The 25,476-nt window shown below is 42.1% G+C and overlaps 1 protein-coding gene across 1 annotated transcript in view; it reads left to right on the top strand.

The window, feature by feature from the left end:
- The first annotated feature begins 1,200 nt into the window (after positions 1 to 1,200).
- MAP3K15 (mitogen-activated protein kinase kinase kinase 15) overlaps positions 1,201 to 25,476 on the top strand; it is an 89,275-nt gene continuing 64,999 nt past the window's right edge. The window contains exons 1-3 of the mRNA XM_089511706.1: positions 1,201 to 1,731; positions 15,584 to 15,723; positions 18,203 to 18,226. Of these exons, the coding sequence (XP_089367832.1) occupies positions 1,395 to 1,731; positions 15,584 to 15,723; positions 18,203 to 18,226 (501 nt within the window). The 5' untranslated portion in view covers positions 1,201 to 1,394. The remainder of the gene's footprint in view (positions 1,732 to 15,583; positions 15,724 to 18,202; positions 18,227 to 25,476) is intronic.

Genomic DNA, 25,476 nt, shown 5'->3' with positions numbered 1-25,476 from the left:
AGCACCTGAAAGGCTTCATTGGTTTGTTACTACAGAGTCTCCCTTATCCTACATGCTTGGGACCAGTAGTGTTTTGGATTTTTTCAAACTTTGGAATACGTACCTGTATTTGCATATAAGTACATAATGAGAACATACAACTTATATTTGCATATAAGCACATAGTGAGAACTGGTGTGGTGTAGTGGTTTGAGTGTTGGACTGCAAGTCTGGAGGCCTGGGTTTGAATCCCAGCTCGGCCATGGAAACCCACTGGGTGAACTTGGGAAGTCACACTCTCTCAGCCTCAGAGGATGGCAATGGCACCCCCCCCTCCCGAAGAAACTTGCTGAGAAAACCCTATGATCGGTTCACCTTAGGGTCAAAAATTACTTGGAGACACATGACAGCAAGAACAAACACAATAAAATATGTTGGAGATGGGACCTAACAAGTCTAAGCAAAAAAAAATAATTTGTTTTTATGTATGCCTTAAACAGACTGGGCAAATGTTAAATAATTTTGTACACGAAACAAAGTTTGTGCACAATGAATGGTCAGAAAGCAAAGTTGTCACTCTCTCCGCTGCCCCTGGAAAAAGTTCTGGCGTATTTTGAGTTCCCGAAGTCTAGAATTCTTATGGCATTCCCAATGGGCCCTTTGACTTGAGTTTGTGCCCTCTGCTCAGAAAGCCAGGGCTCACTCTCTCAGCCACGCCTGGAAGTCTTTTCAGTTCCCGAAGAAGTCTCCATGAGGGAGATCCATCCTGTACTGGGTTTCAACATCAATGAATCAAAAAGAAAGGGCCAGGCCCCGGCGGGGGGGGGGGTGGAGGGGCTGATGCCTTCCCAGTGCCCCCTTGGCTTGGGCGGGGGAGAGGGAGAGGGAGAGGGAGGCCACCGGGGGGCTTGCCCTCAGGCAGCCCAGTTTCCTTGGGGGCAGCTGCTCAGCTCTCCCTTGAAACGGGGTCCAGGAGGCCAAGCTTTCAGGGCTTGCCCGCAAAGATGACCCCCTCTCAGGAAAGGGGGGAAAGAGCAAAACAGCAGCAGCAGCAGCAGCCCTTTTCCTGAGAGGCGGGTCCTCCTCCTCCTGCTGCTGCTGCTCTCTGAGGGCCAGCCTCCCCGCCCTTTCTTGCCAGCTGGGCGGTGGGATAAGAAAGGCCACCCGAGGAAGGGAGTGCTCGGCTCTCCTCCTCCTTCCCAGCCAGCCAGGGCTTCCAAAGGCCGAGGGGGAGCTTCCCACCCCCGGCCAGCCTTGAACCAGCCTTGGCCGGGGAGAGGCGCCACTTGGACTCTAGCTCCCCTTTTCCCCTCAGTCAGAAGGGGCGCCGGCCTTTTACGCGCCGGGAGCGCTCTCCTCCTCCGGAGTCCTGACTGACTTCCAGGGCTAAAAAGGGGCTCCCTGGTGGACCCTCCATGGAGACCCCCGGGGCCCCAGAGACCCCCGCAGGAGCAGCTGGGGAGGCCGAGCAGCTGACCGTCCCGGACTGCTCCTCCGAAGCTCCCGGGGCCCTTGGGGAGCTGCCCCCTTCTCGCCCGGCTCGCTCCCTCCGCGCCGTCTATGTCCTCAACGACCCCAGCGGAGCAGGAGGAGCAGGAGGGGGGCCCAGAGCCGGGCCCGGGAGCCCCGAAAGCGGGGCCCTGCTCTGCCTGGTGAGGGCCTGCGAGGCCGAGGGAGCCCAGCTCAGCACCCTCAACTTCGGGGAGCTGGACTTCGGAGAGACCGCCGTCCTGGACGCCTTCTACGACGCCGGTGAGGGCTCGCCCTCCCTGGGAGAAGGATGGCTGGGTGGGTGGGTGGGGGGGTTCCTTGGCTCCTGGTTCTGAAGGGAGCAGGGTTCGAGTTCTCTCCCTTTGGGAGGGAGGGAGGGAGGGGGCACACTCTCTCAGCCCCATCCCCTGAAGAGACCTTGCCCATAGAGGAGCAGGCCCTGCCCAAGGGAGCGGAGAGGGCCAAGAGAAAGAGAAAGAAGCATGATAGCCGCCTCAAAGGGGATGCTTTCTGGAGTGGGCTTTGGACCTAACTAACCCTCTCTAACTAAACTAAAGTAAACTGCCCTAACTGCCACCTGCTGTCTGTCTGTCTGCCAGAGGTCTCTCCTGGCTGCAAAGGAGGACAAAGCTCTCCAGAATGGAGGACAGGCCAGAAAACAACCATCAGGCCAAGACAAGGCCAAGGTGGAGCGGAGACTCTGGCGCCGCAGTCAACTACGCTGCTGCCCAGGATTTCCTAGCCCTGCGCCCTGGGAGCGGAAGGGGGCTCAAGGCGGGTGGCTTCTGCAGTGCGGAAGGAAGGAAGGCAGCAGCTGCCGGCCGGCCGGGCCCTTTGCGGGGAGAGAGCAGCCAGCCAAGCAGCCGCCTCCCGGGGACTCTTTGGGGTGCTTGTGTTTCTCGAGGGCGCCTGGCAGAGCCGGCCTTTCTTCCCAGCGAGGAGGGCTCCTCTCTCCCTCCCTCCCTCCCTCAGCCCTGGGCCAGCAGCAGTCTTCCTGTGTAGAGTGGCCCTGACTCCCTCCTGCGCCTCAAAACAAGGAAGCTCAGGGGTTGCTCTTATTCATAGCTGGGGAAACTTCTTCAGGGGCCTCTGCTGGCCTGGCCTGAGGGAGGCCAAGGGGCCTTGGGGCACCAGGCGCCTTCACCGCCAAGGAGGCCAAGGCACCACGAAATGGACATTGCAAAATAAAAACACCCATATCAACGAAAAGCAGTTCTTCAATGGACTTTACCACACAGGGAAAAGCAGGAGTTTCAACAGCCATTAACCCGTGAAAAACGCACCATCGCAATTAACATTTTTGAAGGACATCACAATTAAAGTGCCACTATCTCAGGAATAAACAGGCAATAAACAGCAACAAATCATTCACAGGGAAATCCTGTGAATGATTAGTTGCTGTTTATTCCTGGGATAATGGCTCTTTAATTGCAATGTGAGTGAAAATGTTAATGACAATTGTGCAGTTTTCACGGGTTAATGGCTGTTTAAACCCCCAATTTTCCCTGTGTGATAAAGTCCTACATCATGCTCCAACTGGAGGACATTTTGGAATTCCTCCTCAAGGCTGATATGTAGGACAGGTCCAGGAAAAGGAGGACGTCAGGTCACCCTTCTTGAAGCAGCCTGAGACAAACTGAAAGACAGAAGCTGGTAGCATGCTAACAACTTCTGTCTTTCATAGTTTTTTGGTGGGGTGTTGGGGCCATGTTCTAGAAGAGTTTGTTCCTGAGATTTCACCAGCATCTGCACCTGGCATCTTTCTCTAAAGATGCCAGCCACAGATGCAGGGGAAATGTCAGGAATAAACTCTTCCAGAACATGGCTACATAGCCCCAAAAAGCCACAAAAAACTATGGATGCCAGCTGTGAAAGCCTTCAACATCACATTCTGCCTTTCAGTTCATCTCCAAGGTGTTGCAAGAGCCCTTTGTGTACTGATTTTCCCGACTAACGCAGCAATTCTTTTTGAATTCTACCACTCTGAGGAAATCCATTCTTCTACGCAACCCTTAAAAAGTACATGTCTACTCCTCATTGCTTACAGCTGTTGTAAGTCCCATGTGTGGCCTATGCTGTAATTCAGTATTACCTGTGAATATGTTGCAGCCAAGACATCAAAACGAGTGTCTCTTGTGGCACTTTAGAGACTAATTATTTTTATTATGGCATAAATTTCCTTCGATGCTTTCTGCATCCTCAGATGGTCTGCCCACTGAGGTAACATTTCATGCACCTGGTGCAGTGGAGGGTGTCAGTGTAAATCCATGCCGTACTAAAATGCACTGCTTGCCTTTCACATCCATGGATTCTTTATCTGCAGATTCAATCATCCATAGCTTGAAAATATTTTTTAAAAATCTAAAATATAGACCTTGATTTTGTTATTTTATATAAGGGACACCATTTCACTATGCCACTGTATTTAATGGGACTTAAGCATCCATAGATTTTGCCCAGAAATGAGCCCCTTGGAGCTATGTTAAAAATGAGATTCTCCAAAGCTTGCTTCATCTAACAGGTCTCTTTGCAATGGAAATGTGATTGTTATAAATGTGCATGTGTATGTACCTACGCAACCTGCCTAATGTTACACTAATGTGTTACATGTGTTAAGGATATACTAAAACTAAGTATTCAATATTGCTATAGGTACAGACAACAACAACTTTTAACGTGTAATCTCATTCATGGGTACACAGATGTAAGCACCAGACACGACATCAGTGCCTGGCAAACAGCGGCATTGGCTAGGATCTAATAGCATAGATGCATTTCCTAGTGCTGCTGAATTCACACACCTGAATTTCATGAACAACAACTTATTTCACCCAGTTAGTCTCAAAGGTGCTACAGTTTTACCTGCCCAGTCATCCACTTGCTTCTGTGGAAAGCACATGTAGAGTTTAAGCTTTGTGATGGCAACCCTATCATAGGATTTTCTTGGCTCTGGAGAAAGGATATGGGAAACAGACTTCAAATTAAACCCAGGAAAACTAGACTGAGAATTGAAGAAATTTATTTCAGTCTTATCCCCAGTTTGTACCAGAGGAAATAGTGGAGACTAGTTGGATTATCAGGGCATCATATAGTGTTTTAGCAGTTCCAGTGCATTGTAAGTTAGAATTAATATAAGCTAAGATACAGCCTAAATACCCTAAAGCAGACCCTATCTGATCTTGCAAACTAAGCAGGGTCAGGCCTGGTTAGTAGTTGAACAGGGCTTCACCAATGAACACCAGGTGCAGTATTTCAAAGCAAGGAACTGGCAAAACCATTTCTAAGAATTCCTTGCCTAAGAAATGCATGGGGTCACCATAAATCAACATTAAGGAACCAATGTGGTTTAGTGGTTTTAGAGTTGGACTCTGCAGACCAGGGTTCGAATCCCTGCTGGCCATGGAAACCCACTGGGTAACCTTAGGCAAGTCACATTCTCACAGCCTCAGAGAGAGGCACTGGCAAAACCCCTTCTGAACAAATATTGCCAAGAAAACCCTGTGATAAGCTTGTCTTAGAGTTGCCATAAGTCGAAAACTACTTGAAGACACACAACAACAATGACAACAAACTTGAAGGCACATACACATGTGCACACACATACAAGATGGCATCACATGTTTAAGCTATACTAAAATCAGGTATTCCTTGTTGCTATATGTACAGACAACAACAACAACTTTTACTGTGTAATCTCATTCATGTGCACTCAGATGTAAGCACCAGACATGACATCAGTACCTAACAAACAGGGTATTTGCTAGGGCCTAATGGGACTGATGCATTTCCTGGTGCTGCTGAATTCACATAGCTGAATTTCATGAACAACAACTTCTTTAACTCAGTGTAAAAAGTGCTACAAGTTCTCTTTGCATACTGATATTCTAGACTAACCTGATTATGTCTCTGAAAGCTTATGTAAGTAAGGTTCCAGTGTTACTCACTACAGGTGTGTGCTGACCACAAAATTTTGTTTGGACCCAGACTTAGGCCACATTCCCAGTATGATTTAAAACAAATTGCTGATCGGGTTATATGACCGTCGTTCCCATCGGGTTATATGACTGTGCTAATTACAGAAATATCACTACATTTGAAACCAGTTCCGATCCTACTGTGATTGGTTTAAATTGCAATGAAGTGAGGCAAACACAAAACCCCCGCTCTTTCCGGACACTAGTTCTTTGGCAGATGATAGATAGATAGATAGATAGATAGATAGATAGATAGATTCTGAAGCCTGTTCAACAAGTGGGAACGACAGATCTGAATTGCATCATTCGGGGGGGGGGGGCTAATGGCAGGGGGGTGTTTACCATCCCTCCTCAGTTTTTGGTAGATCCACCATTCCTGCCACCACCACCACCTGCCTCTCAGTGCTTCTTTTGTTCTTGTGGTGTGACCTATGGGTGTATGAATTAAAAAAAAATGATAGAAGATTTGATTAATTGATTTTGCAACTAGCAATTACTCAGACAGCAAGCCGGGCAATTGGGCTGACGGCAGCTCAGTGAGGCAAGTACAGCCATTCCTTCATATTTGCAGACTTGAGATTCAAGAATTTGATTATTCGTGATCTCAGTGTGAGCCCTGCCCACCTCCTTCTCCTGTACTTGGGACTGTTGACTGTAGCTATCCTAGGCACAGAATAAGGTGGGCAGAATTGGTGTGACGGCTGCCCGTTCCCCTTCTCCTGATTGCAGCTATCCCAGGCATCAGAGGAGGAGGTGGGTGGGGCTTGCACTATTAGTGAATTTTCCATATTTGCAGGGGTCTTGTTCCCCTAACTCCTGCAAATATGGAGGGATGATTGTAGTTGCAAAACCAATGAATTGAATCTACTAACAGGTTTTTTTTTTTTTTTAAAAAAAAATACAGTTCCCAAACTGGGTTGCTGCTTATGTCACCGATGATGTGCAGATGACTGACATGCATTTTGAAGTGGTGCAAATAGTGAGGATGACAATCGTGCCAAAAAAGAAGCAATTTCAAGGGGATAATGAACAGATCCGCTTTCATAGTGGGAACGAAGGACCTTTTGGAGTCAATTCACCAACACGGAGTGAAGGCAAATCGCAAACCAGTTTAAATGTAAATGGGAATGGGGCCCTAGTTTGGATTGATACAGAGGCCTCCCAGTTTGACAGAAATCCAAATCTACAACTCAGTTTGGATATCCAAGTCTTTGTGCCTCCTTTTGACTATCCACTGAAATATAATAGGTGCCTATGGCGGGGTACAGACGGGCAGGGGAAGACGTCTTGGAGGTGTATTCTGCTGAATACGGAGCCTCCAGACCGCCCGCCCCAGGGGCGTGGCTCAGGTGTATGGGGCTTCCACATGGAGGGCAGTGAAGACGCATCACCTGGGGCCGTTTCTGACCCGCAGTTTCCATACCGCCGCCTCGGAGGACGCTGCAAAGAGAGAGGCAGCTTCTGCACGGGCGGCCAAACACGGGGCTTTTTTTTCCTTTTGCCGGCTGGCGGATGCGCAGCTGCGCAGCTGCGGTGCTCAGCACCGGCGGCAGAAAGCCTGTGTGCACATTTAAAGCGCCCAGGCCCCTTTAAACTTTTTCCCTTGCCCTGCCCAAGAACAATGGTGGTCTCCTGCCAGCTGGTGATCAGCTGGTGTTGGCATCCTTGTCCGCTTGCACGTTGGTAGTGTCACCAGCATCATGGATGCCTCCTCTCCTTTGGTCCCCACGCTCTTGCTGAATCTGCAATGCACAGCCACAGCTGTCGCCGCTGCCACCGCTGTCCCCCTGCCATCCCCCATCACCTCCCTTGTACATATGTAAATATTTAAAGTTTTAGGGGTTTTTTATTGTTAGGTGAAAATGGCACAGGAATGTGTGTAGGGGTTCACTTTAAATTCAAACTTTCCCCAATTCTAGCAGCGCATGTGTACATGTTGCTCTAGGGTTAGGGTTAGGGTTAGGGTTAGGGTTACGAGCATTAAAATAGAGTGCAGCTGTGCTGCAGCTTCCACATCTGCATGGCATCTGACACTCTAATTAGAGCCTCGGTGCAAACTGCGCATGCTCCAGGACCCTGACTCATTATGCGACACAGCAGACACGGAGCTTTTAAATGGGCAACTTAAATTAGCGGCGTAACAATTTTGGCGTACCGGTGCAGCAGCTTACAGACGGAGATGCGCAGCTGCGCAGTACATAGAAAAGAAGCGGGGAAAAGCAGCACCTCTTTAATGCCGCTTTTTCCCGCTTGGGGCGTGCGGGCGGCGTGTTCACGGCGGCATTCAGGTAAGGGCCGTCTGAAGGCTATACCTTCATGACGTCATGAACACAGCCCTTTTTGCCCGTCTGTATCCCGCCTATAACTCCTCTCCCCCTTTTTGTCAGAGCTAGAGGAAATTTTCAGGCTTTGTAGCTTGATTTCAGACAGACGCGTGCAGTGGTGTTTTTTTTCTCCTTTTGGCTGCCATGTGTTGTTAAACAAATGGGTTGCATGGAGTTTTTTTAAATGTCACTTTGATACTTTCAAAGTTAAAAAGAGTGTGTTCACTCTCCTATTTTGTATTGTTATCAAACTGACGTGAAAATATTAATTAAGAAACTGGGAAAAATCCAGAAGGACAGATACAGAGTTTTGGGTATTTGTTCAAATTTGGGGGAAAGGGACTTATCTACTTTTTCTTCTCTGATGTTTTAGTAGTTTCTATGGCAATGGCATATACCATAAATTTGTCCCTGGCAATAAATTTTCAAAGTTTCAGAAGATTAGGTACAGTCATTAGGGAGTTATGATAAATGAAAAGTTACAAAAAGTGATAGCAGAACGTGATGGCTGTGGAGAAAATAATAAATAAATGAATAAATAAATTTCTATCCCACTTGTTGTAAAAACAATCAAAGCGCTTACAATGTTAAAAGAATACACCATATATACAAAATATTCCCCCCTAAAAAGAACTAAACAGTTTAAGGTTAAAATTACATGAACAATTAAAACAATAATGGTGGGCAGAGTCATCAGATATATATGGGGGATCGCTACATGGCTGAGTAATTTATTCTGTGAAGGCTTGCTGGAAGAGATCCGTCTTAACAGCTTTCTTGAAGCTATCTAGATTGGTGATTTGACGGGTCTCGACCGGCAGGCCATTCCACAGGCTGGGAGCAGTTGCAGAAAAAGCCCTCTGGGAGGTCGCAGTCAATCTAGTCTTGATAGGCTGCAGTACATTCCTCCCAGAGGACCTGAGAGCACGGGCCAGATTTTATGGAAGTAGGCGATCCTTTAAATAAGTTAGGCCCAAGCCACATAGGGCTTTAAAAATAAATGGCTGTGGAGGCAGAAAGATTTGCTTCTCAAGCAAAACACCCAGTGCTTAATCCTTCCAGGTCCCAGAGACTCCACCAACACTTCTAGCTGAGAAATCTAGCAAAAAATTCAACACTGAATAGTCCTGCAATACAGTTACCCCTCCAAACTCGTGGATCTTAGATCTGCGACCTCAAATATTCACAGAGGGGCGACCTGTGTTATTTCCAGTGGCACATGTGCCATTCAAGTCTATGACGCTTGAATATGAGTGACCCTCCGTTTTTGGATCCCCTGCGAAAATGGAGGGCCAACTGTATATTATATCAACATCCTTTTGGTTTTGATATATTGCAAGACTAGAACTTGGAAAAGTTATTATTTTCTGCTATCACTCCCATTATTCTGAAACCAGCATAGCCATTGGGTGCTGTAGTCTTTAAAACATAACTTTTATAAGCTCTGTGCAAGATTATACACTGCTCTCGTGCAAGCCAGATATGACAACCTGCTATATAAAAGCCAATGTTCAGGTGGGTGTGTTCATAAATATCAGGTATTAGGATGTAAGTCCTCATTTCTCTCATTTTGCACATGTGAACAAGAACACATCATTTTTCTCTTAAGCTGTGACAATTTTCCTATCCTTCTTGCTGACAGGTCTCCTATTTGCATGGACAATTTCCTCACAAATTGTGCAATTGCATAATTGAGCAAATGGGCAAAACTATGTTAGTTACAAAAGTTAATAGAGACTGTTCCCCCCCCCCCCCCCGATTCAAATGACTAATTGCAATTGATAGATTCCATATTTGTTTTACTTGATGTTCGGTTTTTATTGATTTTTATTGATTGATATGTTGTGATGGTTGCTTTTTATGATGTGAAATTTTTAAATGATTCTGTGAACTGCTTTGATCGTCTCGGAAGAGCGGTATATAAATAAAGCATATTATTATTATTAGTGCAAAACTATACTCTTTTTTCACATCTGCCTTTTCTAAGTCTTTTCATTAACTAGTTCTCTGATGCTTGCTATTTGTTTGCATGTTTGCATGTACACACACACCCACCCGCCATCATTTTATTCATTGTCAGTTTTTGGTCCAAATTATGGAAACTTCATAGAAAAGGAACATTTCATCTTGCTAGTATTCTGGAGGCAAAAACTATCACAGAGTCTAGTATCTTTTCCATGAACTGTATAGATGTGTTAGGCCCTCTCATCTAAATGAGATTTTTTTTCAAATAGTTTTTTTTTCATGTCCTTACCCAGGCACCAAGGTGTTTTGCTGTGCACTAATTGTGTATTATTGAGATCTGAACTAACCTTATACTACTTTTCATCAGTTGTGTTTTTCAGTCACTTTGCATCAAGAGCCACATGGGATGGATTATTGATGTAGGCTCAATTAACCTCAGACCAATATGAAATGACAAACTGAATTTGTGTGTTTCTTTTGTAGTGGCCCAGCACAGTCTGTTTAAAACAAATGAACCGTCAAAACCAGGGGTAGGCAAACTGCAGCCTGCGGGCCGGATGCGGCCTGGCGAGGCCTTGGGACCTGCCCCAGCCCGGTCCTGCCACCGATTGCCGCCAGGGCCTTTGAGGGGCACTTGTCTATAGAAGCCTCAGAAACATGCATTTATATTAACATTTTAAAAAAATCAGCAAATTTTTTCGCGTGTCTTCCATTTTTTTAAAAAAAGGGTCTTCCATTTGAAAATTTTGTCCTACATTTGTCCTGGTTTATTTATATATTTAATTTTTTTTAAAAAAAAATTAATTATTTATTTTTTTGCTTTGGCCCCCCAGTTGTCTGAGGGACAGCAACCCGGCCCCCGGCTCAAAAAGGTTGCCTACCCCTGGTCAAAACAGTACGAAAATAAGAAACAACAATTGACGTAACTAAAAGGAAAATGGATCATTCAGTGACAGCAGTAATATGAAAACACACCAGGTATCCTGTCAGGGAACACCCAATCAAGCAACTCTGTTTTAATTTTTGTGAACAAACAATATAAAATATTGTGATGTGGCATCCCTGCTTGGGCATAAAATCCCTCAAAATGGGTGTGACAACTGTCTTAACCCTTTCCTCCTAGCTAGGATATGAAAATAGGGCTGCTTCTAGACAAGGGATGCTGAATGTGTAGCCTTCAGGCCACATGTGACTTCTAACTTCCCTCTCATTTTTGGTCCTAAATGCCCCTGATTGACCATGTGAGGCTATTTTGACATGTTTTTTGGAAGGATGCTGGACCATTTTAAGACCAGGAATATTTTTTCTCCTTAGAGAGTGACTCAGAAATTGACTTCCATATCACTTAATGTTGAATAAAAGGCTTCTTCTGGGTTTAAAATGTTCTGTAGAGAACCAAAAATGTGGCAACATTTTCTGCATGCTCTTTAAGTGGAATGAAAAGATTAAAATTAAAATGATTCAGAATGGGTTCGGTGTCCCCACTGTGTTTTCCTTGATAGAATCTCTCCATGCTATTTTTACCCTGTTGCTGTTCACATTTGTCACCATATCGATTTTAAATGGAGGTGCCTCCATCTCCAGGAATGATGTAGCACAATCCAAATTGATTTGGTAGTCTGTTTATACTACCAAAGCTGTGAATTGTTGCGGCTCTTTAAAAAAATCCCGTTAAGGGACCCAGTGCCAAATGGGCTTTTGCCCACCATCCCCAGCAAACTACAGTTGCAGTCTGGGCGAATATGAACCGGTTCCACACCGGTTTATTTCCAGAGTGTGAATGTCCCCAAGTCTGTTTCACAAGGACTCCTTGGTACAGCATTGCAAAGGTCCTCACCCATGACATCACAGGCGCTTCCCCCCGGTCTCTGGTTTTGTCTCAGCAGTTTTAGAGAATGAGATGCTATTGATCTGTGTGTCCCTAATTATGATCAGTAAACAGAGATAAAACCAAAGTTCCTTGGTTTGGGTGAAGTCTGAGATTTCTTTGTTTGAACAAGGACAAGAATAAATATTGTGGGGCATTTGCCAAGGCCAAAGAACTAGAAGATGTTAAGGTGTTATGGAGTAGTAGATGCATTTATCTTTTGTGTGTGTGTGTGTGTGTGTGTGGTCCGTAATAAGGAAAGAGTTATGGGATTTTTCATAATATTTCTTCTGTTACATACATTAACTTGAGAGGATATTTAAGAACCTCTGTAACAATAAAATCTATTCTATCACCTGTTTAACTCTTTAGATGCCATCCTTAGCCAACTGAAATGGATGTTGTTTCTAAAGGTTTTATATCATCATCAATTTATTTATTTATTTATTTGTATATGGCCATAAATTTGCTTGGCCCTTTACAGAAACTGGAGTGGGTCTATTTTTTCTATATATATTTTCAAACAAAATAAATTCAGTACAGTTAGTAATTTTGGGAGCATATAGTGAGACTGCTTTTAAAATATGCTTCTAATTATATACTAATAGATATAAATTGTTGTGAAAGCAAATGTAGCACACTTGATATCTAAACACAGGGAAGGAATAGCAATGTTATTTTTAGCCACTGATGTGTATAGCAGGAGAATGATGATAGATGTAATGCTTGGGTACAATTGTAACTCAACACCATAGTCTTAGTATATATTTAGGAGGAATTATGTTTGATTAAGCCTATTCAGTATGTTACCTAAGGCTGCCTTTACAGAAAAATCATATACATGGTCAATTCTGCTTTCTTTAACTGAAATCTGTTGTGGTAATTTACAGTGGGACAGGCAGGATCAATGGTTGCAATGCAATTATAATATTATATATTATTTTTACATGTGTATGTTTAGTAAGGAGTAACATTTAAGACTTATCTTTTCTGTATTAAGGTTTTAATTATGGTTGTTTTGTTTACATATATGTAAATCCTACATACTGTAAATGTAGGGTTGGAAGGATCCCAACATTGATAACCCACAATATGTACCTTGTGTTGGTTTTATTCTATATTGATTTGTTGTTGTTGTTGTTAGTTGCCCTTGAATCAACCTTGGCTCATGGCGACTCTGTGAGTAAGAAATCTCCAAGCCCCTTTATCTTCCACTGCTCTGCTTAGATTTTTGTCGATTCAGGCCCATTACCTCCTTACTTGAGTCTAGCCAACTTGCATTCAATCTTCTTTTTTTACTGCCATCTATCTTTCCTAGCATTATTGCCTTTTCTAATGAGCCATGCCTTCTCATGATGTAGCCAGTTTATGAGAGCCATAGTTTAATCATCTTGGCCTGATCTGCTCATGAACCCATTTGCTTCTCTTTTTGGCTGTCCAGGATAGTCTTAGCACTCTTGTCCAGCACCACTTCTCAAATGAGTTGATTTTCTTTATTTACTTTTTAAATTATCCACCTCTCACATCCATACGAGGATCTTTGTTCATCAGCAAGCCTGCCTTAGTATTTTCTTCTTTGGCCTTCCTTAGTAATTGCTCCAAGTCTGCTAGTAGTATAGTATCATTTACATATTTTAGATTACTAATGTTCCTTCCTTCTATCTTCACTTCCCCTTCTTCTAAGTGTAAACTTGCACTTTGTATGATATTTTCTGCATACCAGTTTAACAAGTAGGGTAACAATATGCAGCCTTGCCTTACTCCCTTCTGAACCATTTTATTTGTCCATATTCTGTTCTAATAGTGGCCTCTTGGCTCAAGTACAGGACTATCAAATGTAGTGGCACTCCCTTGTTTTTAAGAGTGTTCTATAGCTTTTTATGATCTATGCAGTCAAAGACTTATAAAGCACATGCTGTTTTTATCTTTTGGAATTTCTTGGTGCCATCATATTAGCCATCATATGTTTGCTCTATGGTCCCTAGTGTCTCTAATGTACCAGCAGCCCCTTATTGGATATGGATGTTAGAGCTGCAATAAGCAGTGGACAGATAATCATTTGGGAAAGAATATTGGGGAGGATGAACTTTCACAATTAAAGTCATGAACTATAATTTTGAACATCTCAACCTTGTACACTCTACTGCTTACATTTTTGTACAGCCTATCTGAGGTTGTTTAAAAATATTGAAAATATAGCTGTTGATTGTTTTGAGTTCTCCAGATGCCTATGTAGTTGTCATCCATAACGCTCAAGACTGCTTTCATCAGATACAGAATTCCCTAGTAATACTTCAAATGTGTTATTCTTGAATTTCATCTAAATAATATGGTTGTGAATTTATGCTTTGCTTCAGGGTTTCCCCCCACAACTGAATTGTGAAAGTTTAAGATAAAATCAAAGTTGTTTGGCACCAGTGTAGACAGTTCACTTGGATCATTGGGCTGTGAACAAACCTTGGCACTGCTTAGCAATTTGCAGTAACATGTTGAATAACATTGAGGAAGCTGCTGAATTTTTAGTCTTAAATATTACTCTGGGATAGACCAGAGCCTGGAACTGTTACTTTTTGGACTAAAACTCTCTCATACTCCTATAGTACATGCGAACTGTAGGCTTCTGCGAATCCTGAAGAGTAACTTTTCCAAGATCTGTCTAAAAAGCAAATTGCTCAAATTTTAAGGCTGTAATAAAATTCACAGAGTATGTAATATGTTTACTAAACATTCACAACTTCTTTCATGGTGCATGATATTGCATGTGTATGTTTAGGGGGGGGGTGTATGTGCACATAACCACAAATGCAGAGGGATATGTGGTTGGGAAACACTTCTCAGCCATGAGTGGGTAGTATTGCTCCCTACAGAGTCTTAATAGGCCATAGATGTTATAACAAATATTTATTAATTCATAGCTGTGATTTGAGAAATACATTTTTGGTCGCTAATTGAAACTGTTTCCTAATCTGAGTGCCTTAAGAGAGATTTTTTTTTTTTTTTTTGCTTTAACTAATGTGCAGATGACAACAATAAACAGAGTGCTGTTGAAGAAGGGTGGGAAGCAGGAAACAAATCAGATGACATCAGGATAAATGTCTCGGAGTCTTATTGCATGAGAAAAGAAAGCTGAAATGGAGTAGGAGAGTAGCAGCTTTCTCCAGCCTCTCTGCGTGCAGTTGTAGCACCTGCATTCTCTTCCCTGGGAAGACAGTTATAAAAGCATGCTTTTTGTCAAACGGATTTTTCCAGCATGACAAAGGCACACTTTTATGACTGTTCCCCTCTGGAAGAGAATGAAAGTGCTACGGTGACATATGGAGAGGCATGGAGAAAGTCACTACTCTTCCACACCATTTCGGCTTGCTTTTCTCATGCGATAAGGCTCTTAATAGCAACTTCTTAGTCCCAGTGCTTTAAATATATTATTTCCTTGCCAGCACCAGACATTGAGCCACTATGGTGTAGTATTTGGGTATTGAGTATAGAACCATGGAGACCAGAGTTTGAATTCTCACTTGTCCATAAAAACCTACTAGGTGACCTTTGGCAAACCACACACTCTCAGCCTCACAGGAAGGCAACGGCAAAATGTATTCTAAACAAATATTGCCAAGAAAACCCTATGATAAGTTTGCCTTAGGGTTGCAGTAAGTTGTAAAATAATTTGAAGGCACACAACAGCAGCAGCAAATGTTGAGTTGCAAATGTCAACTTTGCCATAAGCTTTCTCACTAACACTGTGAATATAGTCTGTTTTGGAGATTGTTGACCACCACTGCTAAATTTTGTACACCCCCCTCCCCCCCGCTACGTTGATTTATATGTTTTTTTTTTTGTTCATAGTTGAGATAAGATTGTTTGTGTTCCCGGCAAAAGAATGTACTTCAAAACCAAGATTTGGTGTTTATAAGAAAAGGTGATTGGTTGCGAGATAATGCTGCAGATTTTTTTCCTCCTAGCTTGATCAAGTTTTCTTATTGCAGATGTAGCTGTTGTGGATATGAGTGATTTTTCCAGACAGCCATCACTATTTTATCATCTTGGAGTACGTGAAAGCTTTGATATGGCCAATAATGTTATACTCTACCATGACACTGATGCTGATACTGCTCAGTCATTGAAGGTATGGCTTCATTTATTCCATAATTATGTTAGAGATTTGTGACTAAATTCTAGCATTAAAAATAGGTTTAAGACAAGGGACAATAGTTGCTGCTAACTGCTATCAAATTGACTTCAACATATGGCAACCCTATGAATGAGAGACCTACAAAAGGTCATGCAGACGGGCGTGAAAGAGTGGTGCACAGCTATGCTGGCACTGATTTCTCTGGGACTATGGCAACAGCATATGCCTGGCCCTGATCTGGGTCTCTGCCATGGTCCTCAGTTGGGCTGCCAGCAAGGAGCAGCTTTTCGCCGCTCCTTTTTGTGCTAGCTCTTCAAGGTTGGAGCAGACTTGGCCCAGCTTCCAGCCATGTTCGGGACGTGCATCATGTAAATACCACATCCCTAACGCGGCCCGAAGCTGGCACTTTTAGCCTATCTGTTTGGGGCCTACATCACCCTGTCATCAGCAGCCCTCCTCAGGTGTTACAGACTCAAGGCCAAGGCTTTCTTTATTTGGTCTATCCATCTGGAATGCAGTCTTCCTCTTTTCCTACTGCCTTCTATCTTACCAAGCATTATTGTCTTTTCTAGGGAGTCATGGCTTCTCAGGATATGCCTGAAGTACAACAACTTCAGTTTATCTTGGCTTTAAGGATAGTGATGGTTTTATTTGCTCTAGGACTGATTTATTTGTCTTTTTAGCAGTCCACAGTATCCATATATCTTCTCTAGCACTACATCTCAAATGAGCTGATTTTCTTTCAGCTTTCTTCACTGTCCAATTTTAACAACCATACGTAGAAACTGGAAATACCATCCTACCTTTAGTGTTCAGTAATGTAGCTTGGCACTTCAAAATCTTGTCTAGTTCCTTCATAGCAGCTCTTCCAAGCCCTTGCCTTCTTCTGATTACTACTGTCTCCTTTCTCATTAATGACTGAACCAAGGTATGGAAAATCTTTAACTGTTTAAATATCTTCAATGTAATCTGTGGTCATTATTTTTGTTTTCTTAATATTCCAGTGTAAACCTGACTACTACTTCCTTCCTTGACTTTCTTCATTAATTGCTCCAAGTCTTTGCTGTCTTCTGCTAGTACAGTGCACCTGCGTCATACACAGGCACCTTTTACGTGGCTTTCAGCTTACACTGTAAGCTGTGTGAAGGGAGAATGAATGGTGCGCACACTGTGCCGCACAACATAAACAAGCCCCATTATATCCAATGGGGCTCGAGCATACATGCTATTTGCCTTATGTATGTGGGGTGGTGGTGGTCCGGAACTGATTCCCCATGTAAGGCAAGGGCACACTGTATTATGGTGTTGTCTGCATATCTTAAATTGTTGATATTCCTTCTTCCATTTCCTTCCTCCAACTCTAATCCTGTTTTATGTATGATACGTTCAGCATACAAGTTAAGCATAGGGTGATAAAATGCAGCCTTCATTCATAGGGTTGCCATATGTCTAAGTCAACCTAATGGCAGTTAACAACAACAAAAATTGCAAAGTACTGTATCATGTGTAGTTTATACTGATGCATCAAATGTATTTCTTTATATTTCTTTTACAAGCACTATTTTTTAGAATATTTCCCTAGAATCAGTTTCAGCATTTATTAAATAAGTTGGATAGTGAAGCAGAACCTTCCAGATTCCAGAGAAATCACAGAAAAGATTTCTGATTTACCCCAACTTAAATATTACAAGCTTTTTTAAAAAAATTGTACAATAGAGTTAGAAAAAGAGATATCACCATCATTTGGATCTCTATGTATGGGTTCTTATGCGCCTACCCTATATACCTATGTCAGTGTTAAAATGAAAGCCAGAAGTCAAAGTAGTTCTTCTTTAAAAACCTATGATTCATGAAGGAAAATAAGTCCAATGTTTAAACTACAGCAGCTTACTGGATTTCTTGCAATTACCTGTACAAAATGTACCACCCAGCCCTCCAGACTTCAATATTCCTGATCCCCTTCAGTTGGTTGTTCTTGAAAAGGTTGATGGCAGTTATAATCTAACAATATCTGGAAAGTTAATGGTAAATTTTCCTTCCTATAAAAGCTATAGGTAGCTGAACCTGCATGGCAAACATTGCTGTGAGTGAGGGTACATCTTTGATTGCCTCCATGATGAGAGCCTAGAATTCTTTGTGTGTGGTGCTGTGCACCAAGATGCTGCATGAGATGGGGTACAGACAGAGACTATTTAAGGTCTCCCCATCCCTTTGTGTCCTCTTTGGATTGTCACATTTTATAAAAGTTAATAGTGGTTTGCAACCAAATCAATGAGCGCCACAGATCAGGATCACAAACCAGAAAAATACCTGCATGTTTGAAAACAAAACAAAAAGTTTAAGCTATGCTTGAAGAAAATAGTATGCTTATTATCTTCATTTTCAATATCACTTTTCCCCCTTTCTATTACAGGATATGATGGGTCAGAAAAACTCTTCCAACATCATTTTAATTTTTTCTTTTCTTTTTCAGGATATGGTGGCTCAGAAAAACACAGTAAGTGTTTAAGATTCTGTGTTTTAAAACAAATGTGGAGAATACAATGAAAACATTCTTCTTAAAGAAAATTTAAGCAGAAAAGCTGCATATTATGAGGTGTCTATGAGGCATGATGCTGTGACATAATTTGTAATGCTGCAAATTATGGCTGTAGCCATGCATGCAGTTTTGAGATAAGTCCATTTGAGCAGGCCTGTATTGTAAATGACTTGTATCCTATTTTATGGAAATAAACCTAGTTTCTAAAATAATATTCTGCAGTGAGCAGAGCTTTAATTTATGGTCTGCTCTGGTCCCCTTCAACTTTCATAGGATTTCAGGAAAATAATGCTGAAATCCTCTCAGTGAAAATATCATGCTGTTGACGAGTTGTATTTCATATGTGATTTTCATTGTGATAACAAATTTGTTTGAACCTCAAAAGCTAGCCAATGGAAGTAGCGCCCAAAATAGAGAGTCAAAATATAAAGAGTATCTATTTAAGTATTTACATCTCGCCCTCCCTCCATTTGTGTTTTTGTGTGTGTGTGTGTGTGTGTGTGTGTGTGTGTGAGAAAGAGAGAGATTATTTCCTCCACAGATTTGCACGTTAGGCTTCTAAAAGCAAAATAATGAAAATTACTATAGGTGCTTATTGTGCATTATATTTTCCTTGGCAGTTATTTTCCACACACATACACACCAATGAGGAGATCTGAAAAATCCTGGAAACAGGCATCAGACTAAATTATAAAAACCTTTATTACACCATACTGCATGCTTTCAATATAGGTTGTCAAAATAAAATAAATAAACAATTACAAATGATACTACAAGGTGCCATTTGAATGGTCATATTTTACCAAATTTTTACCTATTTTAATACTTAGTTTATTAAATATGGAGTATCTTTTAAAAACTGTATTGACACTATGTAGAAAATTAAAGCCCATGCAGATCCTCTCTTACATGATTGAAGATACAAACACCATTTCTTTTCAACAGAGAAGTTTCAAGGCGCAGTGCCTATAAAGACTGCAAAGCCTATAAACAGGCTTGGGCCCTGCCCTGGTGAACTTTAAAGGGGTTGAGCATAACTTTTAGTGGTGAGAAGGCTCAGCTTCCGTGTTATACTTTTTTATCCTTCTCTAAGAGTAGAAGCAGAAAATATATTATACAATGATAAGAAAATCATGCAGTTTTCTACATTCCTGTACACAAATGTCAACTGAATATCATCAAAATAGCTTCCACTAGGCATGTTTTTGTAATAACTGATTTATCTTTCAAATATTCAGCAATAATTCATTCAGGCAGTTTGCAATGATTAATGTGATTCTCAATGGTCTAAATACCCTAAAGGCACCAGATCCCATCTGATCTTGGAAGCTAAGTAGGATAAGACCTGGTTAAGAGCTGGATGGAAGACAGCCAATGAATACCAGGTGCTGTAGATTATGGTCCAAAATATACTGCAGAAATAATTCAGTTTGAGACCGCTTTAACTGCCCTGGCTCAGTGCTAGGAAATCCTTGGAATTGTAGTTTATCTGTCCTCTGACAGAGAAGGTTAAATGTGCAGTTCCCAGAATTCCTTAGCATTGAGCCAGGGCAGTTAAAGCATCTCAAACCGGATTATTTCTGCAGGGTGTTTTGGACCTATATTTCAGAGGAAGGAACTAGCAAACCCACTTCTGAGTATTCCTTGCCTAAGAAAACCGTATGAAATTAATGGGATCACTGTAAGTCAACAAGCATACACACACACACACACACACACACGCACACACACACAGTAGCCTGCCTGGACTCCCAATGCAATGTACAGCAAATAGAGACAGAACAAGTAAAAACAATTTTAAAACCAAGAAAACGTTTTTTAAAATAAACCAGTTTCTTTTTAATAACATTCAGATAACCAGAAAAGCCACCCTGGTGTTAAGGACAAAGAGCTTTACCTGTATGCTTAGAAGCTCAAGAGGAACACAGCTAGTTTGACTTACCTTGGAGTCAACAGGTGACTTGAAAAAACAGAAACACACACACACACGAACAGTGATTTCCATATGAGAAAAAGATTTTTTTTTCAGATGTAGAGAGGCTGGAGAATTTAAATTTCATGGCTAAAGACCAAGCACAAGTGACAAGATTAAGCTATTAAACCTGGGTCCCTTATAGGCTGCAACTATACTGCAGAATTAATGCAGTTTGACACTGTTTTAACTGCCATGGCTCAATGCTATGGAATTCTGGAATTTGTAATTTTGTGAGATATTTAGCCTTCGCTGTCAGAGAATTCTGGTGCCACAACACAAAGTTGTGTTGTGCACAACAAACCTCAGGATTCCATAGGATGAAGCCAATTAAGGCAGTGTCATGTTGCATTAATTCTACAGTGTGGCAGCAGCCTGAGTCTTCATTTCTGTTGTATAATGTATATACAGGGGACTACAGCTCAATGGCAGAGCATTTGTGGGTAAATCCAACATTGTAGTGGCAATCTCAGTGGGACTTGCTTCCTCACTGTCCTCAAGCCCTCTGCAGCTCCCCCAAACCAGCTCAAAAAACTTTCCCATCCCTCCAGAAAAGGTGTAGGTGTGCATAAGGAGGCTGTTATCTCCTCCCAGTTTCACTAGACTCTGCCATTCTGCCAGCGGATGTCCACCATCAGTTCTAACCCACAGTTAACATGTTGAAGGTCCTGAGTTCAGTCCTTGGCATCTTTTGGCAGAAGGATCTGGTAGCAGGTGAAAGACATCGTCTGGATAACATTGTTTTTCTGAGTATACATCTCTTATTTTGTATTTTCCAATATCACATATACTCCATATTTTTTTAAACACAGAGTGGTACACAGAATAGTTCTAAAAAACAAGCCTAAACACACAATTGAGGAAAAATATATGCCTGAATTTTCAATTCTAATGAAGTTATGTGCCAGAATATTTATGGTTTTAACAGTGCCAGATTAAGGATGATCTCTGATACTGTGATTTCTTAGGAGTTTATCAAACGGGTAAAAATTGGAAGTTTAAAATGGTAAGAACCCGTTATTAACTCACAATTGTGCAAATGGTTTTCACATGCAAGGTGTTGTTATCCCATGCAGAATACGAGATCAATCTGCTTTTGTGCACAAATGCACAAATGGTTTGCACATGACTGGACCAAATGTGCCTCCATCCTGATACTGATAAAAGCGCATGCATCCTGAAAAAGCAATCAAATGCACAAATGATTTTCACACGTAGACCATGACAAATCTCTCTCTGTGTGTGTCCCTGCTTTTCCTCAGTAGCTGTTTCTTTAGGAGCTCTGGCTTGGTGGGAAGGCTGAAGTGATCCCCAAACGGTCCCCTTTAAGGGATTTTAGACTTCAGATCTCAGAAGCCTCAGCCATGTTGGCCAATAGCCAGGGAGTTTGGGAGCTGAAATCCAAAATCCCTTAAAGGGGACAGTTTGGGGATCGCTGTCATTGAAGCAAGACAGACACACACTACAGCAATTGCACAAAAAACCAATTTGTGAATGAAATGGAAATTCTGATATTTTCCTGAAAATGCTTATTTCCTTATTCATGTCACTTTCTTGTCGAATTCTAAGCGGTTTGTGGGCAATGTCATGTGAAAACCATTTGTGCAATTGTGCCTGATACTCTGGATAAGCACAGGTTCTGGCCCTTTTAAACTTCCAACTTCTGACCCTTTTAAACTTCCAATTTCCCCCATGTGATAAACTCTTTAGTTTAGTTTTAAGATGGAAATACTTAAGAAAAATCTATTGAGTATTCTCTAGGGGGCAATCTTTCAAGCTCTGCTCACCAAATAGAGTCTATTTTCCCTCAGCAGAATTGCTCACATCCTTTTCACTAGATATATGTAGCCTGCCATTGTTGTTATTATATATTTACATAAAATCTTCTGATAAAAATATAGCCAGAATGTTCTTTATCTCAGTGGAACTGAAATGTCACCAACTAGTAACAGACAAGCTGTCCATGAATTTCTTGTTTCCACACTGAATTTTCTCTCTAAAGGAGAATGCACTCATGATCTGAGCAAATCTGAATTATTGATACCATGTTGACATTGACATCTCCACCAAATCTGCAGTATAGCGAATTAGGAAATATAGAGAACCCCAATTTTTAGTATTATAAGAGAGTTTTTCTGTTAATCTCTGCATGAGAAATAATTTTGCAAAACTCTTTGTAATTTCCCCTTAAATTAAAGAGTGTAATTTCCAAGTGCTTGAATCTGATTTCTGAGCTTGGTCCCCACAAACACTGCCAGCATCTCTTCTACTAGCTGCAGGGCTTTAGATTCAATTTGGATACACTACAGGACAGCCATCTGATTCTATTCCACACTGCACAAAGACAAATGGAAATGTCTGTTGGTTATTCAGTGCATAGCGCACGGCTGACTTAACACTGCAGTGTGCTTAAGCTTAATGCTGGAAATTGGATGGAAGTGATGATTCAGCACTCAACTTCCCAATAAACAGTAAATGATTCATGTAGCCCATACTTTACTTTTGGTCTTTAAACTGTTATTAACTACTTTAACTCTTGAAAATAGATTGGATTATATAAAGTAAATGGAATCTATGGTAGCAGATGTTGGATAAAGGAAATGTGTTATGTATAATAGTAGAACAATTCCGTTTTTCTGGGGGGAAATCTGTGAAGGAGTGAGTGTTGTTTTCACTGTTAAAAATGTTATGTTTTGTAAATACCTCTATTACCAGGAAGCACTGAAGCAGAAAAGGATTGAGGGCAGTGTAAGGTGTTGGAGGTGAAGTTAGACAGGGCATACTTGCATATGTACATTACACATCCCACAAACATATTTGCACATGTATCACATTGTACAGTTGCACACATCTTGCACTCACATCCTACTGTGAGCAAGATCCTTTCACCTCATCCCCAGTCTGATGATATCAAATTGAATTGATGAGTTGGAGGCAAAGCTAAGGCCTTCTCAATGCCATAGCAAAACTGGTCATGCTTGGCTGAGAGATTCTGGGAATCATTGTACAAAAAAAGTAGCTTTTACAAACAAGGTTCTTTACCCATTCCAGCAATTAGTGTGCTAGCAGATCTATGATGCAGGAAGGCAGTACAGCTCCCAAACTTACTACAACTATAGAAAGCAGTGAATAGGATTACGTTTTGATGACTGTCACACAAAAATCAATGAACAACTTGTCTTATGTTTTCGTATTTTCTGTTCCTCCAGAACCAGCAATGGATTGGCATTGCTTGGCATTTGCCCAAACCTAGTCATATGTAGGGGACCCATATCAAATCCTTGTTGTCTCCTGGCTCTGCTGTTTCTTTTCTGTTTCTGTCCTCTTGTCCTGCCTCTTCTTCTAATGGCACTTTGAAAGAGGCAAAAAGACACTCCCTACTATTCTTTGTGATCAGCAGCTTTCCTCCTTACCTCCCTCCCGTCTTTTCTTCTTTCTATGGTAGGGTATGCTAGAAGCTTTTCCTGCTAACTATGGCGGGTTACAGACCTCCGAAAAGCGGCGGCCTGTACCCGCCCCTTTCCCCGGGGTATCGAGGCCTCAGTGGCCAGACCGGCAGCCGCTGAGGCCCCGATCCGCCGCTTCCCCGCAGCCTGGAAAGGGGTGTCCTTGGGGCTTCAAGCTTGGCCCCTTTCTCCTTTGGTCCGCTGGGTGCAGCCGTGTGAAGGCTGCACCCAGCGGACCAAACCAGGAAGGAGCTCCAAAACGGAGCTCCTTCTTGCTCCGCGCTAAGGGCGCACTAAGCGCCCTGGCGCGGAGTGAGGACGTCACGTCCGCGCCGCCCCGTATAGAGGTGGTGTGGTCATGATGTCGTCGTGGCGGTGGCCGTGTGGAACGGCCGCCACCATTTTCTGCACGCTCTGCGCGTACTTTCTGGCCCGTTTGTAATGGGCCTATAAGAATTATATTTACACCTATGACTGATTGCTGTGTTTTATGCACATCTGGTCTGCTTAGTGAAGCTCCTATCTTTATATTAGGGACTGTAGAATGCTTATGTCTTCTACCATCTTTGTGATATTTTGAATTTTATCCCTCATTGGGCCCGTGCAGACAAGCCATAATAAAGCTGCTTCGGGTCACTTTGGAGGTATGCTGTTTAAATGATGCATAGTCCAGAAGCTGTGCCAAAGCCATGCTCTAGTCCAAAGTGACCCGAAGCAGCTTTATTTTGGCCTGTCTGTACGGGGCCATTATTTGCTATTTTTTCTTCTAAAACAAAGGATATACAAGAAGTGAAAGAGAGACAGTATCTTGTAGCTTCTGGAGCGACACATTTAAACTGTAGAGCAATAAGCATGATTGCAGATTTTGAATCAGTTACTGCTTTATAACCTATCATGATAATAAGATGGATTGAATCACATATACATTGCCCTAATGTTACTTTCTGGGAAATATGGATTGATTTTTTAAAAAATGTTATAGACAGAAATGATTGGTATGAGACTCACTGGAGCAACCTTCACTTCCTTCGCAGGTTGCCCTGGCTCTAGCATTTTCACATACTGATAAGTCAGTACATGTTCCCTTATACTTTTCTAGATGCCACTCTCTATTCTATATTTCCTGTCACCAGGTTACTCCAGGCTTGAGTAGTGGGGAGGCTGGAGAACTGGTGAGAAAAACAACTCATGAATGGAAGGAAACTTGTAAAAATATTCTTGTCAGCACACTATGAAGCATCTCTGTCTATGCTGAAGATTGGCTAGGGATGGAAACAGAGAAAGGAAGTCAGTTAGATCATTTCATCTTTCTACACAAAGTTCAGGTGATGTTGCCAAGGATTCAGTTAACTAGCCCAGTTAGCTCTGGTGTTTGATACAATATAATTACTTCATGGGTGATTTTTATCTGGGCACAATCACACTCTACCCTTTTCAGTCCTGCACATGCCTGCAGGTCTATGTAATCATTAATCATATACGCATTCATCAGATTCATTTTCTGTATTCCACTCTGGCATTTACAAGCTTTTCTTCTCACTGTTGTGCAAACACTAGTTGATCACTGTACTTTGTGCAGAGCTATGACTGCATAAGTGAAGGGGACTCTGTTCAAAGTGAATGGAGAAACTCAATCTCTAATCATTGGTAGTGAAGAGAGTTAAAAACATCTAGATCTTGTTTAGAATGCAGGTGGATCTGGCCTTCAGTTCTTCCTTCTCCCCCCCCTCCCCTATATTTACACTTTTGAAAACTCTCAAAGTAGCTAGCAAATATTGCTAAAAATAAAT

Source organism: Sceloporus occidentalis, unplaced genomic scaffold, assembly GCF_023333645.1.
Source record: "Sceloporus occidentalis isolate IW3139 unplaced genomic scaffold, rSceOcc1.0.p SCAF_2, whole genome shotgun sequence".
Lineage (NCBI taxonomy): Eukaryota > Metazoa > Chordata > Lepidosauria > Squamata > Phrynosomatidae > Sceloporus > Sceloporus occidentalis.
This window is presented reverse-complemented; position numbering and strand designations above follow the sequence as displayed.